The sequence below is a fragment of the Aquarana catesbeiana genome, linkage group LG13 (genome assembly GCF_042186555.1).
Source record: "Aquarana catesbeiana isolate 2022-GZ linkage group LG13, ASM4218655v1, whole genome shotgun sequence".
NCBI lineage: Eukaryota > Metazoa > Chordata > Amphibia > Anura > Ranidae > Aquarana > Aquarana catesbeiana.
This window is the reverse complement of record NC_133336.1, coordinates 199,505,412-199,525,388: the sequence shown is the minus strand read 5'-3', so window position 1 is coordinate 199,525,388 and position 19,977 is coordinate 199,505,412. Positions and strand designations below refer to the sequence as shown.

Here is a 19,977-nt window from a genome sequence, read left to right as displayed (position 1 = left end):
TAATAAAAGGCTGCTATGGCCATTCGACTCCAAAAAGAGAAGTTTGTGTCGTCTGGTCATTTGGGTAAGGAGTAGATAGTGAATAAGCTGGGGTAATTAATGGAGCCTCACTATATGCCACATCCCATAGTCATGTATTTTATTGGGATTTTATGTGATAGACCAACACAAAGTGGTACATAATTGTGAAGTGGAAGGAAAATTATAAATGATTTTCACAATTATTTACAAATAAATATGTGAAAAGTGTGGTGTGCATTTGTATGGCGCCCCCCTGAGTCAATACTTTGTAGAACCACCTTTCTCTGCAATTACAGCTGCAAGTCTTTTTGGGGATGTGTCTACCAGGTTTGTACATCTAGAGAGCGATATTTGTGCCCATTCTTTTTTGCAACTCAACTCAAGCTCTGTCAGATTGGATGGAGAGCGTCTGTGAACAGCAATTTTCAAGTCTTGCCACAGATTCTCAGTTGGATTTAGGTCTGGACTTTGACTGGGCCATTCTAACACATGAAAATGCTTTGATCTAAACTATTCCTTTGTAGATCTGGCTGTATGTTTAGGGTCGTTGTCCTGCCGGAAGGTAAACCTTTACCCCAATATCAAGTCTTTTGCAGACTTTAACAGGTTTTCTTCTAAGATTGCCCTGTATTTGGCTCCATCCATCTTCCCATCAACTCTGACCAGCTTCCCTGTCCCTGCTGAAGAAAAGCATCCCCACAACAAGATATGCTTCCACCACCATGTTTCACAGTGGGGATGGTGTGTTCAGGGTGATGTGCAGTGTTTTCTGCCACACATAGCATTTTGCTTTTAGACCAAAAAGTTCAATTTTGGTCTTATCTGACCAGAGCTCCTTCTTCCACATGTTTGCTGTGTCCTCCACATGGCTTCTCGTAAACTGTAAACGGACTTCTTATGGCTTTATTTCAACAATGGCTTTTTTCTTGCCACTCTTCCATAAAGGTCATATTTGTGGAGTGCAAGACTAATGCCCCGTACACACGGTCGGATTTTCCGATGGACATTGTCCGATCGGAGCGTGTTGTCGGAAATTCCGACCGTGTGTGGGCTCCATTGGACATTTTCCATCGGATTTTCCGACACACAAAGTTGGACAGCAGGAGATAAAATTTTCCGACAACAAAATCCGATCGCGTCAATTCCGACCGTGTGTGGCCTGTTCCGACGCACAAAGTGCCACGCATGCTCAGAAGAAATTCCAACACGGGACAGCTCGTTCTGGTAAACGTAGCGTTCGGAATGGATACAGCACTTTCGTCACGCTGCAATGTTCAAAATGGTTTAATACAGCGCACTCTCTTCTTCTTTATAATGTGACAAGAATTAAGTAGTTTTGCTGCTCATATTCACACACACTTCTCACAAACTTATTTCGTTACTATTTATCGGGATTCCCTCAATATATTTAGATTTCTCACATCTGACAACAAAATTTTTTTTTATTTTTGGACTTTAATGTAGATTTTTTTTTGTGTTTCTCTTTTTTATTTTTATTTTTTTTGGTGATTTTGATTTGTACTCCCGAAAATGTTTGTGTGTGTTTTTGGTGACAAGTTCCCACAACACCACTAATATGTTGTTCTATTTAATCTGTAGGAGATTGTTTGGTGTTGTTGTCCCTTGTTAATTTCACATTGTACTTTAGAAATGTACCTGAATCGTCACCAACAAACTGTCCTTTTTGGATGAAAACACACACAGGAGAGTAGAATTTCCCTAAAAAATTTTTATTAAGGGGTCACAACTATAAACAAAGAGGGAGGCAACGCTGGAGAAACTGCAGAAGTGGGTGAAGCCTTGGACCCCCAGGGCAGACATCAATTATTTAAAAGCAAAATTGGTGGCCTGAGGAGTCCATATCTAAGAGAGAGCAGTCTGGTCCAGAAGTCCCAGAGATCCGGAAAGCAGCAGATGACATCTGTGTCCCCAGGCTGTGGTCATACGAGAGACTGCATCTTCTGTCAGACCAGACTGAACCCAGGGTCATCACTCTTTGGTCTTCTTTCCACGCTTCCTTACAGGCTTTGGCTGTGGTGGTGGAGTTGTGGCAGCAGGAGGAGGAGGAGGAGGAGGAGGATCGTCCCTCTCAATGACATCCGTCTTGTGTGTCAGTTCCCCACTCAACCCCTTACGAAGGACTTTATAAATCAGGTCCTCAGAGATCTTGCGTTGGCCCTCCTGCATGCCCTGCAATTTTGTGGCAGCCATGCAGGCAAAGGCCTCTTCAGGACTGGGGAAGGCTCGGAGGGACGCCGAAGCCTCCTGGATCAGCCTGTACGCTGAATCCTGCACGGGACTCGGAGTGGCCTTCCTGGCTCGTTTATATGGCAGGCGGAGGGGAGGGACCTGAGACTCAGTCAGGCTGCGACTTGTCCCAGGCTTCTCTTGGCTGCCACTTAGCCCCGCCTCCTCCTGGCTGCCACTAATCCCCGCCTCCTCCTGGCTGACACTAATAATCCCCGCCTCCTCCTGGCTGCCACATTCCACAGCCTCCTCCTGGCTGAGGTCTTCCTGTGTATGAAAAAGGGACATAGTTTTATTTTTTTATTCATCAATCACACACAATTTTCACCTCCTGACTGCTGCAAATTCAATGTTAACAAATATAACAGACTATCCTTCTGAGCCCAGCAGTTTTCATTCTTTTCCCAATTTTGGGTGCCCACTACTGTCTATTGATATGTAAAGCACTTTTTTTAATCAGCAATTAGTGATCAATAATAACATCTAATAAACATCATTTATTTATTGCCCAGAAATCTGTAGAAGAATGCTATACCTGACTCCAGCTGGGCTCCTCCATTTCTTCCTGGCTGGAAGGCCCAGGTTGGACATCGGAAGCCTCAGCTGGGATGGAAGGAAGCGTGGAAGGAAGAGTGGAGAGGGATTCCCTGACTTCAGTGTGGTCTGACAGAAATCGCAGTCTCTCATAGTACCACAGCCTGGGGACATAAATGTCATCTGCTGCAGCTCCGGACCTCTGGGAATCTGTGACCTTCTTGCGCTCCCTAAGATAAGTGCTCCTCAGGCCACCAATTTTTGCTTTTAAATAAGGGATGGTTGCTGTGGGGACCACCGGCTTCACCAACTCCAGCAGTTTCTCCAGCGCTGCCTGCCTCTTTTGTTTATGGTTATAGTGGGGGTGTCTCACTTGCCACAGACAGGGCAGCTCCCTGTACTTGTCAATGAACAGGGGCAGGAAATTGTGGTCGTTGAACCCATCCATTTTCTCTGCAAGACACAACACAAGACAAAGCCTAATGTCAGGCCAAACTCCCCTAATCTTGTTACAATATAGGCTTCCATTTCGAAGCAGTATAGGCCCAAGTTTAGATCCTACCTTCGTTAGCACGATCGGCGTCTCCGATGCTCCTTCCTCCGCTCACAGATCGTACGTAAGACGCGCGCGTTACGATTTATACACACTGCGCATGCGTATAACTCCGCCCGCCCCTGACGTTCTTTCTAGTCTATTCCCCGCCCCTTTTCGTTCGGCGCAGTGGAGGAAGAGCACATGGCGGAGAGACAGCAGGATAGTGCTAAGTACAGCAACGAGGAGGAGGAGGAGGAGGAAAGGCTGGAGCCTGAAACGTCCCGATCCAGAAGGAGATTAAAGGACTCAAATATGTCCTTTGGGGAGATGTTGGAGATGGTGGACATCCTGAAGAAGGCCGACTATGATGGAAAGTATGGGCCTTACCCCAACCCCAATGTCCGAAAGGCCAAGATCATGGCGAAAGTGGTCAGGAGTCTGCACCGGAATTTCGGGGTACGACGATCGAAAGATCAACTCAGGAAGCGGTGGTCGGACCTGAAATTATGAGAACATGAGCAGTACAGAAAGATCCGGAGAGTGCTGCAAAAAAGTAAGTAGTTGTGCTGTGTTCCTATCCTTTTTGTGTTTATTACGTTCGTGCTGCTCCATGTGCTTTTAGGAACTGTTGTACAGTTTAAAATGGCAACTTTCATGTTCATGGGCACATTATTCGTTCGGATCATATTTCGGACGATAAAATACCATTGTTTAGGCCATATGCATTTGGCCACCATTTTGACGCCCTATACTTGTCTTCAAAGAATTGGGTTGTGTAGATGGCTTTGTTACTAGAATGAAATGCAAACTAGATTCTGTGTAAGGAGAGGACACTCAGCAGCTGTTTTCACATCTGGACACTGGAGCACTAGTGTGTTACACAAGAACACCATTTTTATTAGGGGGCCACACAGGTGCTCCAGTGTATACTATAGGAGGGGTCTCCATCTGTGAAGCTTTTACCAAACAGGTAAAGTATTGCAGCTTGACAAAGGGCACTAAAAAAGCTACATCTTGGAACTCGGCTAAAATAGACAATTGTACCCCACTTCCAAGCAATGTTTCATCTTTATAGTTCTGACATCAAATATCTGTGTGCTAATTATACCATTTTTGTTTTACATAGGGGAGAAAAAACTCGGAGGACACCCCTCATCCGAGGAGACCAGAGCCCCCCCCCCTCTGGAAGAAGGGGAAATCCACCCAACACAAGATGAGCAGGAGGATGAAGACGTGGTGGAAGTAGTTACCACAACAGGTGAGTGTCTGCGACCACAGGCTCAGATAAGAGATGGATGGTGGCATTTTTTTGAAAACTAATTTATTTTGGGTTCCTCTCTTTTTAGGTGATCGTGAGGTTGTGGATCCAGATCCTTTCACATCCGAAAGTGCCCAGATCCTGATCGGGGAGATCATGGGGTGTAATTTACAATTGGAAATCATCAAGCAAAACATCAATGATGTTATTCCAAAATATAAAAACATCATTGATGTTTTGGGGAGAGTTTAAAACCCCTCCAAATCACTTTCTTCTTTTGTCTGCTACAATGTGCGAAATGTTTTTGTGATTTTTCCCAAAGCCAAATTTGGAGGATGCACACAGTGTGTCAACATGTGCTATCTGCCATCACGGGAGATCAATGGACGCGTTTTGGGGGTGCAACCCCTTCCTCAATAATAAAGTAGCGGTGAGGAAGGGCTTTCTCCCCCAAAACACATCCCTTGATCCCCCGTGATGGCAGCTAGCACATGTTGACATTGTGAAATTTGTGTGCATCTTCCAAATTTGGCTTTTCCAGGGGTGATTTCCCCCCATCTGAACGCAATATCAAACACAGTTCATAAATACTCATGTCTGATATTGCCTTCAAGTTCTACCAAATGTGAACTTTGTAAGATCAAGATTTGTGTCTTTCTTGTGGGTTTTACACAGGCCTGTTTTCTATAAAATGCACATTTTGATTTTGGATAATGACACCACAAAAATTGTTATACAACAAACATGTTGGTTTGTCAGAAAAACCTTTGGTAAATGCACATGTGATTGTGCAGGTATTAAAAAGATTGTTCATCAAGAATGTGTGGATTATTGTCTCAACACTACAACACTTTTGGGGTGATGTAATTGTTGTTTTAGGAGAAAATGGGGGTAATTTCCTAAGGGGAAATCCACTTTGCACTACAAGTGCAGTTTCAGTGCAGTTGCAAGTGCACTTGTAGTGAAAAGTGTCTTTGCATTTAGTAAATAACAGCCAACAGTGCTTTGTATAAGGTTACACAATCACGACATTTTCTGCACTCCACACATTTCTGTCAGGGTCAGCTAAAACAAACACAAGCAGTAAATGTCCACAAAGAAGAGCCTGGGGGGAGATGCCTGTCGAGAACTTGAGGTCCTGCAGACTTCTCCCTGTGGTCAAATACCGCAAGGTAGCGATCAACCTCTGCTCCAGAGTGATGGCTTGCCTCATGCAGGTATCCTGCCTGCTGATATAGGGGGTCAGTGAAGCCAACAAACAGTGAAACACGGGGTCCGTCATCCTGAGAAAGTTCCTGAAATCATCAGGATTATTCTCACGGATCTCACGGAGCAAAGGCATATGACAGAACTGGTCACGCTGAAGCAACCAATTCTTGGTCCATGAACTCCTCCTCACCCTGTTCATGGACTGGACTTGTGTCAAGGTCAGGACCCCAACACCAAGCCCCCGCACAGCACGAACTCTACGAGGAGTACGCATACGAAACATGGCTAGAAAACGGTCGGCTGCTCAGAACGAAGTAACAGAACGCACTGAAGAACAGCAAGGCCTGTGAAGAGCGACCTGAAAAACAGCAACGAGCAGGCAAGATCACACAGAAAACTCTGATACGAACTGACTGCACGCACTGAAGAGCAGATACAAACCCACAAGCACAAACTGAATGGAAGAAAACGATCTGAAAGCCACGAGTCTGAAAAAGCGCGAATCGTCTCTCACCAAACTTTTACTAACACGAGATTAGCAAAAGGTGCACAAAGGGTGCCGCGCTTGGTTCTGAACCGGCCTTTTCTAGTCTCGTCATACGTGGTGTACGTCACCGCGTTCTTGGCGATCGGAAATTCCGACAACTTTTTGCGACCGTGTGTAGGCAAAACAAGTTTGAGCCAACATCCGTCAGAAAAAATCCTAGGATTTTGTTGTCGGAATGTCCGAACAAAGTCCAACCGTGTGTACGGAGCATTATAGTTGTCCTGTGGACAGATTCTCCCACCTGAGCTGTGGATCTCTGAAGCTCCTCCAGAGTTACCATGGGCCTCTTGGCTGCTTCTCTGATGAATGCTCTCCTTGCCGGCCTGTCAGTTTAGGTGGACGGCCATGTCTTGGTAGGTTTGTAGGTGTGCCATACTCTTTCCATTTTCAGATGATGAATTGAACAGTGCTCCATGAGATGTTCAAAGCTTGGGATATTTTTTTTATAATCTAACCCTGCTTTAAACTTCTCCACAACTTTATCCCTGACCTGTCTGGTGTGTTCTTTGGCCTTCATGATGCCGTTTGTTCACTAAGATTCTCTAACAAACCTCTGAGGGCTTCACAGAAAAGCTGTATTTATACTGAGATTAAATTACACACAGGTGGATTCTATTTACTAATTAGGTGATTTCTGAAGGCAATTGGTTCCACTAGATTTTAGTTCACCCCACACTTTTCACATATTCATTTGTAAAAAAATGTGAAAACCATTTTCCTTCCACTTCACAATTATGTGCCACTTTGTGTTGGTCTATCACATAAAATCCCAATAAAATACATTTACATTTTTGGTTGTAACATGACAAAATGTGGAAAATTTCAAGGGATATAAATACTTTTTTAAGGCACTGTATATTTATGTTCTTTGGATACCCAGTATTACAGGTGGAGCCAAATGATCAGAATATATGAGAAATGCTGATTGTCAGTCAAATTGGTTTTAGTTAATCCTTACCACTATTGTCATTGCATTACAAAATATTTTGCTGTGAATTTTCTGGTTTTCCTTATCAAACACTGTTATGATCACTCACCAGATGCTCTGAGTGTCGAGTCCTGTGCAGAACGGACCAATATATCTTCTGAGGAGGGAATGGAGGTCACTCTACCTGTGAACCAGAATAAATTTGAGTCCATCACTTGGGTGACTATCCGGAATTTGGTCCATTTTGCTGTAACCAAGCCCGGACAACCTGTTGTAATTCAGGATCCCCGACACCAAGGACGTCTGAATGCCACCGCTAATGGCTCTTTAATTATCACCGGACTAACCAGAGAAGACCAAGGAACATATGGAGCTTATTTGGTGACACCGACATCACAGCAATGTGCCCAGCTCTACAACCTCAGAGTCACAAGTAAGTTATTGTAATGCACAGAAATATAATGTATGCCCATAAAGAAGACATAAGACTGTGGTTAAAGCCCAAGTTCAAGCAATTTTTTAAAAATATATCTCCTTTTTAAAAACAAAGGCCTTTGCTGCAATATTCACCTTCAATCCAGTCCTGTCTTTCACAGTGCCTATTCTCTGCCACTAGATGTCCTCACACCCAGTGTCACTCAACCCAGAAGACTGAGGACAGAGTAAGAGTGCAGGATGTCATGGACCCACCCCTTGAGGGGGTGTCACCATAAAACCCTGTACTCTGCATAAATGGCTCTTGGCGTGTTAAAACCACTGGATGAAGGCCAAAGAGGAAGGGGACTCAATGAGTGCATATAGTCACCTATGGTCCTACTTAATATGACCAGAGGTCATTGATGCTTAGCTGCCCGGACCACCGTCAGTGTGCCCCAATTAACTTGACAAAAGCTCTGCAACTAAATTCCACACCTACATATTTTTACATGTTTTTTTTCTTCTGTCAGCGCGAGAAGAAAAAAAAAAACGATTACCGATCCTCTGTTTACATCACATGATCAGCTGTCATTGGCTGACAGCTGATCATGTGGTAGGGGGCCGGGATCGACCCCTTACTCCAATCTGTGATCACCTGAGTCTCATTGACCTGCAGGGGGGCGCGGCCAGCTTGCAAAGGGGAGGATGTCTATTAACGCCTTCCCGGCAAAGCAGATCCGCGCTGTAGCCGTCATTCAGCTATAGCGCGGATCTGAAGGAGTTAAAGTGAACTTGTCAGTAAGTCTAAAGCTGGCTACACATGATACAATTTTCCTCTAGATTTACCAAAACCGTATAATAAATAATATAATAAGAGGTCACAATAATAATAATAATAATATAATATAAGGTCACACCTAAACACTTTCAAATTGTGTGTAATCAGGCAGGCCCTTCTACTACATAGTTGAAGGTAAATCTAATGCTTGGTACATATGATGAGATTATCGGACAAATGATTGTCTTTTTTTTTTTTACATGGTAATCTCATATCAAAAATTAAGAGGTTACTAAAGTTCTGAAAATTCTCATACGACAGAATCAAAATTTGGAAGTAATGTCGTGTATTGTATTGTATTTGTATTGCATTTTTGGATGAAAACTATACTGATCAACCACTTACCCTCCGGAAGATTTACTTGGCCAGGCCATTTTTTGCGATACGGCACTGCGTTACTTTAACTGACAATTGCGCGGTTGTGCGATACTGCACACAAATTAAATGTATTTCCTTTTTTCCCACAAATAGAGCTTTTTTTTTGGTGCTATTTGATCACCTCTGTGTTTTTTTGTTTATTTGTGCTATAAACAAAACAAAACAAAAAATTTAGAAAAAAAAAAAAACAATATTTTTTACTTTTTGCTATAAAACAGATCCAATGAAAAAAATGTAGGTCAGTATGTGTTCTGCTACATATTTATTGGTAAAAAAAATCCCAGTAAACATATAGTGATTGGTTTGCGCAAAAGTTATAGCGTCTACAAACTATAGCATATTTTTATTTATTTATCTTTTTAATAGTAATGGCAGCGATCAGTGTCTTATAGCGGGACTGTGATATTGCAGCGGACAGTCGGACGCTAACTGACACTTTTTGAGATCCAAGAACACTAATACATTGAGCAATGCTAGAAATATACACGGTCACTATACTGATGACACTGCCTGGGAACAGGTTATCATCAGGGGTGATCAAAGGGTTAACTGTGTGCCTAGCCAGTGTTTTCTTACTGTGGGAGGAGGTGATTTTAATAGGGGAAGGCATTAATCCATGTCCCTGCTTTGCAGGAACACAGAATCCATGCCTTCTGTACTGACAGAACGGCGATCTACTTTGTTTACATAGGCAGACTGCCGTTCTGCGTCTGTATCAAACGATCAGCGGGTGCCGGCAGACATCGAGTCCACGGTATCTGCCGATCAGCTCCCACTGTGTGTAATCACAGCGGATGAGGCATTTGTGCCCGCAACCCGGAAGTGCAGGATCACGTATATTTATACAGTATGTGATCCTACGCACAGCAGCCGCCTTGTAGCAGTAAAATTACTATAGGGCGGTCGCTAAGTGGTTAATCAAAAACCGTACGATCTAGTATCGTAAGAGAAAAAATTGTGTGTTTGTCCAATTGGATAATATCAAATGAACTGATTTTTCATGCATTAAAAAGGGGATTAACTCCAGAGATAAAATGATAATTCTCCTGCTCTACAAGTCTCTGGTCCGGCCGCACCTGGAGTATGCTGTCCGGTTCTGGGCATCAGTCCCCAGGAAGGATGTACAGTGGAACCTCGGATTGCGAGTAACGCGGTTAACGAGTACTGTATTTTTAAAAATCGCAACTCGGTTTGCGAGTGTCGTCTCGCAAAACGAGCAGGATTCAGGCCAAAGCGGTGTGCCTGTTTTGGCCTGAGGTGGGGGGCGCCGGAGCCGAGCAGAGCCGAACCTCCCGTTCAGAAATGCATGGAAAGCCCGGAGTACAGCATGGTTGACCTTGGCAAATCTTGGGTAGGAAGTCTTTCCGAGGTTTGCCGAGATCAGCCGAAGTGTCCCTCGGGCCTTTTCGGCCGTTTCCGAGGCTCTCCGGTGCCCATCGCCTCTGGCCGCATGCGGTATTGCATCTCATTGAAGTCAATGTGGAACAAATTAATTTCCTTTTCATTGACTTCAATGGGAAAACTCGCTTTGATATGTGAGTACATTGGATTACGAGCATACTCCTGGAACAGATTATGCTCGTAAACCGAGGTTCCACTGTACTGGAAATGGAGCGAGTACAAAGAAGGGCAACAAAACTAATAAAGGGTCTGGAGGATCTTAGTTATGAGGAAAGGTTGCGAGCACTGAACTTATTCTCTCTGGAGAAGAGACGCTTGAGAGGGGATATGATTTAAATTTACAAATAACATACTGGTGACCCCACAATAGGGATTAAACTTTTCCGCAAAAGGGAATTTAATAAGACAAATGGACTTTCACTAAAATTAGAAGAAAAGCGGTTTAACCTTCAACTATGTAGAGTGTTCTTTACTGTAAGAGCGGCAAGGATGTGGAATTCCCTTCCACAGGCGGTGGTCTCAGCGGGGGGCATCGATAGTTTCAAAAAAATATTAGATAAGCACCTGAATGACTGCAGCATACAGGGATATACAATGTAATACTGACATATAATCACACACATAGGTTGGACTTGTGTCTTTTTTCAACCTCACTATGTAACTATGTTATTCTTACCTCCTCTGTGCAGTGGATTTGCACAGGGCAGCTCTTCTCGGGTCCCTATTAGCTGCTCCTGACCCCTCCCTCCTATTGAGTGCCCCCACAGCCAGCAGCTTGCTATGGGGGCACTGGAGCCGAGTCACAGCTCCGTGTGTCCATTCAGACACGGAGCCCTGATCTGGCCCCGCCCCTCTCTCCCCTGATTGGCTGACTGACTTTGACAGCCGCAGGAGCCAATGGCGCCGCTGCCGTGTCTCAGCCAATCGGGAGGAGAGTCCTGGACAACTTAGACATTCGTCGACATCGCTGGAGAGAGATGGGGCTCAGGTAAGTATTAGGGGGGCCGAGGGGGGCTACTACACACAAAAGATTTTCATCTCAATGCATAGAATGCATTCAGATAAAAAAACCTTCTGCCTTTACGATATGCATGAAACAATAACAGGGTATTAATGTCAAACCCCCCCCCCCCTACACACACACACACAATGCAATCACACCATCAATAAAAGAAAACCAGCATTTGCAATTACTCTTAAAGAGAACATTACCATAAATAAAAGCATTTTCAATCATATTCATGAAAGCGTTTGCGTATGGGAGGCGGGGGGCAAATATATAGTATACACACAGTATATATATTCACCCCTGAACTTATTCTCTCTGGAGAAGAGACGCTTGAGAGGGGATATGTTTTTAATTTATAAATACTGTACTGGTGACCCCACAATAGGGATAAAACTTTTCCGCAAAAGGGAATTTAATAAGACAGGTGGACTTTCATTAAAATTAGAAGAAAAGCGGTTTAACCTTAAACTATGTAAAGTGTTCTTTACTGTAAGAGTGGCAAGGATGTGGAATTCCCTTCCACAGGCGGTGGTCTCAGCGGGAGGGCATCGATAGTTTCAAGAAACTATTAGATAAGCACCTGAACGACCACAACATACAGGGATATATAATGTAATACTGACATATAATCACACACACAGGTTGGACTTGATTGATTTGTGTCTTTTTTCAACCTCACCTACTATGTAACTATGTAACTGTTGTAATTGGCTCTCGAAAGCAGTGTACGAACAATCAGATTACCATATGAACGCTATGAAAGTGGCATTTTTCATACGATTTTCTGATCGTGTGTATGGGGCTTAAAGGAAATTTAACAAAAAAATTTGTATAATGTGTAGCAAGCTTTAGTCATGACACAAACTCCAAGAGCTCGTACCAGCGAAGTACAAGAATTAGGCTGAGGCTCTGGTATCCCCCACCTGTCGCAATGTAAAGTTCACAACTCTCTGTAGTTCTCTGAGATTCAGTGACATCCATAATTTTTTTTTTTTTTGCTGTTAAACAACATCCAGCTAATAGATGAAAGCAAAAACGAACGTCGTGTACACACGATCAGACATTCCGACAACAAAATCCTGGATTTTTTTCCGACGGATGTTGGCTCAAACTTGTCTTGCATACACACGGTCGCACAAATGTTGACGGAAATTCCGAACGTCAAGAACGCGGTGACGTACAGGACGTAGGACGAGCCGAGAAAAATTAAGTTCAATAGCCAGTGCGGCTCTTCTGCTTAAATTCCGAGCATGCGTGGAATTTTGTGCGTCGGAATTGGGTACACCCGATCGGAATTTCCAACAACAAGTTTTGTTGTCGGAAAATTTGAGAACCAGCTCTCAAACATTTGTTCTCGGAAATTCCGACAGCAAATGTCCGATGGAGCCTACGCATGTTCTGAATTTCCGACAACAAGCTCACATCGAACATTTGTTGTCGTAAATTCTAACCGTGTGTATGCGGCATTAGGCTACTTTCACACTGAGGCACTTTACATGTGCTACAGCACTAAAAATAGCGCCTGCATATGGCCTGTAAAGAGCCTCTCCTGTCTCTCCAGTGTGAAAGCCTGAGGGCTTTCACACTGGAGCGGTGCGCTTGCAGGACGGTAAAAAAAGTATCTGGTTGTTCTAGTATCTGGTTGTTCTAGTATCTGGTTGTTCTAGTATCTGGTTGCTCTAGTATCTGGTTGCTCTAGTATCTGGTTGCTCTAGTATCTGGTTGCTCTAGTATCTGGTTGTTCCAGTACCTGGTTGTTCCAGTAAACAGTTGTTCTAGTACCTGCTTGTTTGAGGATTTGGTTCTTCCGGTGAACAGTTGTTCCAGTATCTGGTTGTTCCAGTATCTGGTTGTTCCAGTACCTGGTTGTTCTAGTACCTGATTGTTCCAGTACCTGATTGTTCCAGTATTTTGTTCTAGTATCTGGCTGTTTCAGTATCTGGTTGTTTTTAGTATCTGGTTGTTCCAGTAAACAGTTGTTACACCAGTGTCCACAGCTCTTCAGAGGGTTTGACTTTATTAACCCCTAAAAACCTGTACCACCATGCCCACAACCACATACATTACATTGCGGGGTGACCTCATTCATGTGAAAGGGTTGTGTTCAGTGCATCAGTGTGACGTCAGTGGCCTGGGGTGGAGACTCTGTGCTAATGTCACACCGCCGCACAATCTGGGTCAGCAGCAGCTTCCTTTGTGAGTTGCAAGTGCTTTTTTAGAAAAAAAAAAATATTAGAATTTTTCAGACATAAGAAACTATACAAATATTAAGAACAAATACAACCCATTAAGAAACCTCACCAGGTCAAAAACCTAATTGCCATACCTTTTTGAACATTTGGGGACAACCCCTACTTAAGTATGTGGCTTTGTATAAAGGCAGCACTTTATTAACTTTGCCTTTCCAATAAGATAAAGTAGGAGCCTACATTTTCTTTCAGCCTGACAACATAGCCTTACGTGCATAGAAGAGGGAAATTGAGAGGAAGGTCCTTTGGGCCCTGTGTGGTTCTACCTCCTCCACTAGACCTAACATGCAGACTGGAGTGGTCATAGGAACTGCAAGGGAATTTAGGTCCTGGAGAATACGAGTGACCCCTGCCCAAAACACCCATATTGGCTAAAAATGCCAAAATATATGATGAAAAATGTCAGGAGAGGTGGAACAGCGCCAATATTCCACCAAGTCAGTGCCATGCTGTATATAGTGGCTATTCTGGCTGAAGTATAATAAGCTCTATTGAACAGTTTAAATTGAATGTATCTGTCCCTTGCCAACACCAGAGCCCTGAACGGGTGATCCCACATATCATCTCAGTCATCCCCTTGAAAATTGGGTATTAATGGTATCCAACTTTTCCTACATTTAGTGAGTGCTTTCGGCCTTTCCACAAACAACTCCCCATAGACTGCAGACAGAGGCCTTTGCAGCGATTCATCGCATAATAGTTGCACCAAAGTGGAAGATCTAATCTCCAGTGTTTCAGAACCAAATTGTGCTAAGAAGGCATGTCGCAACTGCAGGTAGCGAAAGAAATACCAATTCAGAACGTGGTGTTTAGTCTTAAATTGATCAAATGTGAGAATCTTCCCTTCTCCCATAATATCCCTCAATTGTTTGATACCAACCCGGCCCACAAAATTGGATCCTGGATGGCACCAAAGTGTGGAAACCTAGAGTTAAACCTCAGCGGGGTGGATGGTGAGCATACCAAGTCATTAGGTTGCATCAATACCTGCACCCTATCCCAGGCACGCAGAGTAGCAAGCATCAACCCAGTCAAAGGAGAAGCCACTTGGTGACCCCTATGAACTAGGTAGTAAAGAGTGTCATAAGAACCCAGGAGATCGGCCTCAAGTACCGTCGCAGCATCCCCATCATCTCGCAGAAGTCAGCGCCTGGCAACAACCCTTTGGGTTGCTGCATTATGTTGGCTTCGGTGTGTTTTATGTGCTACAGCCGGGATTAAAGTGGAGTTCCACCCACTTTTACAACTCTTCAGCATCCCTCACTAAACTGTGCACTGTAAACGAATTGGATATTTTAAAATTTTTTTTTCTCAGCACCTACTGTATATCTACTGTTTTCATTTTTCACTTCCTCCTCCCTGGCCGCGGCCCATCGCATCATTTCCTGTTTGCAATGCCTTCTGGGAAGGGGCGGAAACTTCCTCTGACACTGCCGTTGCTATGGAAACCTGACCTGAAACCTATTACACTGCTTGTGCTGCACTGAGCATGTGCGAGATCTGCAAGGATGAGATCCAGGAAGAAATACAGTCTGGCTTCAGATGCCCAGACTTAAGATCGCCACGGCCTGCTGCTAGTTTATAAAATAACAAACTACTGCTATAAACTAACAAAACAGACCTTAGTTTACAGACTAACTTTACTAGAATACATTAAGCTTGTGTATTATAGGGGTATTTTTATTTAAAAAGTATAATTTCGGCCGGAACACCACTTTAAGTTCTGGTGCTGCAGAGAGGTGATGATTTTTGGGCTGGCACATTCATCAGCTGAGATGACTCTTACTTGAAAGGCATACTGTGCTTGCCACGTTCATTGTAGCATCTGCTTCTGGTAAGTGTCCATTTCATGAGATGGTTTGGTGATACAAGTCCATACACTTTAAGTATTTGATAATTGTCTGGACTGATTGGTAGAGGATTCACCATTCACAGCTGATCTTCTGGATTTCGATTGAAAGGACAATATTTGCACTTTGCACTTTCTTTGCTTTTTTGACACTTATGCACTTTTATTGTGATATTATTTTCCCTTTGTTGCTGCACTTTTTACACTGATATATATATATATATATATATATATATATATATATATATATATATATATATATATATACACAGAGTGCCTTGAAAAAGTATTCATACCCATTGAAATTTTCCACATTCTGTCATGTTACAACAAAAAACATAAATGTATTTTATTGGAATTTTATGTGATAGACCAACACAGAATGGCACATAATTGTGAAGTGGAAGGGAAATGATAAATGTTTTTCAAAATTTTTTACAAATAAATATGTGAAAAGTGTGGGATGTCTCTACCAGCTTTGCACATCTAGAGAGTGACATTTTTGCCCATTCTTCTTTGCAAAATAGCTCAAGCTCTGTCATATTGGATGGAGAGTGTCTGTGAACAGCAATTTTTAAGTCTTGCCACAGATTCTCAATTGGATTTAGGTCTGGACTTTGACTAGGTCATTCTAATGCCGCGTACACACGGTCGGACTTTTCGTCTACAAAAGTCCAACGGACGCTGACGGACTAAAGCTGGCTGGTAATCCGATCATGTGTGGGCTTCTCCGGACTTTCAACTGACTTTTTCAGCCTCAAATCCGACGGACTTTAGATTTGAAACATGCTTCAAATCTTTCCGACGGACTCGAGTCCGGTCGAAAAATCCGCTCGTCTGTATGCTAGTCCGACGGACAAAAACCCACGCTAGGGCAGCTATTGGCTACTGGCTATCAACTTCCTTATTTTAGTCCGGTGTACGTCATCACGTAAGAATTCGACAGACTTTTGTGTGATCATGTGTAGGCAAGTCTGTTCGTTAGAAAGTCCGCCGCAAGTCCGTCGAAAGTCCGTCGAAAGTCTGTCGGACAGGCTGTCGGACTTTTGTAGCTGAAAAGTCCGACCGTGTGTACGCCCCATAACACATGAATATGCTTTGATCCAAACCATTCCATTGTAGCTCTGGCTGTATGTTTAGGGTCGTTGTCCTGCTGGAAGGTGAACCTCCGCCCCAGTCTCAAGTCTTTTGCAGACTCTAATGCCGCGTACACACGAGCGGAATGTCCGACAGAAAAAGTCAGACGGAAGCTTTTCATCGTCTATTTCGATCGTGTGTGTGCCTCTTCAGACTTTTTCTTTCGAAAATTCTGACGGACCTAGAAATAGAACATGTTCTAAATATTTCTGATGGAACCAATTCCTATCGGGAAAAATCGGGAAAACCGCTTGTCTGTATGCTGTTCCGATGGACCAAAAACGACGCATGCTACGAGACTAGGAGCTATTGGCTACTGGCTATTGTACTTCCTTTTTCTAGTCCCGTCGTACGTGCTGTACGTCACCGCGTTCTGGACAGTCAGACTTTGGTTTGACCGTGTGTAGGCAAGACCGCTTGAATGCAATTCCGTCGGAGTTCAACGGCAAAACCGGTCGTGTGTACGCGACATAACAGATTTTCTTCTAAGATTGTATTTGTCTCCATCCATCTTCCCATCAACTCTGACCAGCTTCCATGTCCCTGCTAAAGAAAAGCATCCCCACCACATGATGCTGCCACCACCATGTTTCACAGTGGGGAATGGTGTGTTCAGGGTGATGTGCAGTGTTAGTTTTCCGCCACACTTAGGGGTTGATTTACTAAAGACTTTCCAAAGTGCACAGCCTATTTGCCTTTAGTAAATCAACCCCATAGTGTTTTGCTTTTAGGCCAAAAAATTCCATTTTGGTCTCATCTGCCCAGAGCACCTTCTTCCACATGTTTGTTGTGTTCCCCACATGGCTTCTCGCAAACTGCAAAAGGGACACTTTTTATGGTTTCTTTCAACAATGGCTTTCTTCTTGCCACTCTTCCATAAAGACCAGATTTGTGGAGAGCACGACTAATAGTTGTCCTGTGGACAGATTCTCCCACCTGAGCTTTGGATCTCTGCAGCTCCTCCAGAGTTACCATGGGCCTCTTGGCTGCTTCTCTGATTAATGCTCTCTTTGCCCGGCCTGTCAGTTTAGGTGGACGGCCATGTCTTGGTAGGTTTACAGTTGTGCCATACTCTTTCCATTTTCAGATGATGGATTGAACAGTGCTCCGTGAGAGGTTCAATGCTTGTTTTGTTTTTTTTGCCCTAACCCTGCTTTAAACTTCTCCACAACTTTATCCCTGACCTGTCTGGTGTGTTCCTTGGCCTTCATGATGCTATTTGTTCACTAAGGTTCTCTAACAAACCTCCGAGGGCTTCACAGAACAGTTCTATTTATCCTGAGAATAAATTATACTCAAGTGGACTCTATTTACTAATTAGGTGACTTCTGAAGGCAATTGGTTACTCTAGATTTTAGTTAGGGCTATCAGAGTAAAGGATCTGAATACAAATGCTAGCCACACTTTTCACATATTTATTTGTAAAAAAAAATTGGAAAACAATTTATCATTTTCCTTCCAATTCACAATTATATGCCACTTATGTGCCACATAAAATCCCAATAAAATACATGTATGTTTTTGATTGTAACATGACAAAGTGTGCGAAATTTCAAGGGGTATGAATACTTTTTCTTGGCACTGTGTGGTATTTATATGGTATTTATTGCACTTTATATGAATAGTGATATTTGGTACACTGTAATTAGTTTGGCACTGCTTATATTTATGTTCTTTGGATACCCAATATTACGGGTGGAGCTGATTGTCATTCAAATTTTTTGTTTTACCACTATTGGCATTACATTACAAAGTATTTTCCTGTGAAAATTCTGTTTTTCCTTATCAAACACTGTTCTGATCATTCACCAGTTGCACCGAGTGTGGAGTCCTGTGCAGGACAGACCAATATATCTTCTGAGGAGGGAACGGAGGTCATTCTACCTGTGGACCAGACCGGATTTGAGTCCATCACTTGGATAACTGTCCGGGATTTGGTCCATTTTGCTGTAACCAAGCCAAGACAACCTGTTGTAACTCAGGATCCCCAATACAAAGGACGTCTGAATGCCACTGCTAACGGCTCTTTAATTATCACCGGACTAACCAGAGAAGACCAAGGAACATATGGAGCTTTTGTGGTGACACCGACATCACAGCATTGTGCCCAGCTCTACAACCTCAGAGTCACAGGTAAGTTATTGTAATGCACTGAAATATATTTTATGTTTATAAAGAAGACATAGGACTGCCCAAATTCAAGCTATTTAAAAAGCAAAAAAAAAAAAACCAAAGGCCTTTGCTTGCAATATTTGCCTTCAATCCAGTCCGTTCTCCCACAGTACCTGTTCTCTTCCACTAGATGTCCTCACACCCAGCGTCACTCAACCCAGAAGACTGAGGACGGACTAAGAGTGAAGGATGTCATGGACCCACCCCTTGAGGGGGTGTCACCATAAAACCCTGTACTCTGCATAAATGGCTCTTGCCTTAAGGGTCACCCACCACTGGATGAAGGTCAAAAAGGAAGCGGACTAAATGGGACTGCATACAGTCACCTATGGTCCTACTTAATATGACCAGAGGTCATTGATCCATAGCTCCTTGGACCACCATCAGTGTGCCCCAGTTTACTTGACAAAAGCTTTGCAACTAAATTCCACACCTACATATTTTTTACATAATTTTTAAGGACAGGAAAATAAATCTTTTTCTTTCTAACTTTTATTGTTGTTTCTCGGACCAAAGTATTTCTTTCTCTGTGCACAGCAAATGCAAAGAACAAAAGACCCTGGAAGCTGTCAATGGCAAACAAAGCCATGTGACCATTATGTCATAGCTGACACAGTGATCACATGATCGAGAACCACACTGTTTGGTTCCCAATCGCGAGTCTTCATGGGCATCTTTCAGTGATTCTATGCAAAAACCTTCTGTGCTGCAGGAGACCCCTGCCCCCTCTTATAAATACCTGAGCCCAATGCAATCCAGCGACATGTTCTCACCGCTGTCTTGGGAGTGAGCACGCACGGGCCCTACTCTTCAGTGAGTGCCCCTAAAGAAAGCTACTTTCCCTAGGGGCACTTGCCGAAGAGTGGGGGCCTGGAGCGATGGCAGGGTACCCCAGAAAAGGAGGATCGGGCCTGCTCTGTGGAAAACCATTGCACAGAGCAGGTAAGTATAACATGTCTGTTATTTTGGAATAAAAAAAAAATGAAGGTTTATAACCACTTTAAAATGGACCTGTTCTGAAAAAGTAATGATATCTCAAAGGAAACATAAAGAAATGTTAATTTTTCAAAAAGACTAAAACTTCTATTGTCTTTCTGCCCCCAAAAAAACATTGCACCTCCTCCTTTTATCTCATAGCTGTATATCTGCAGTGTGAGATCTAAGGCCTACTAGTCTCAGGAGGTTTAACGTAAGATTTGGTGATATCATTGCTGTGCTGCTCACTATTCTCCTTGCTGAAATGGAAGC

At 43.3% G+C, this 19,977-nt stretch overlaps 1 protein-coding gene across 1 annotated transcript in view; it reads left to right on the top strand.

Annotated features, from left to right (window-relative positions):
* The window catches only part of LOC141117561 (cell adhesion molecule CEACAM3-like), an 80,385-nt gene that overhangs the window by 38,976 nt on the left and 21,432 nt on the right, over positions 1–19,977 (top strand). Inside the window, exons 3-4 of the mRNA XM_073610467.1 lie at positions 7,392–7,712; positions 18,370–18,690. Coding sequence (XP_073466568.1) covers positions 7,392–7,712; positions 18,370–18,690 — 642 coding nt within the window. The remainder of the gene's footprint in view (positions 1–7,391; positions 7,713–18,369; positions 18,691–19,977) is intronic.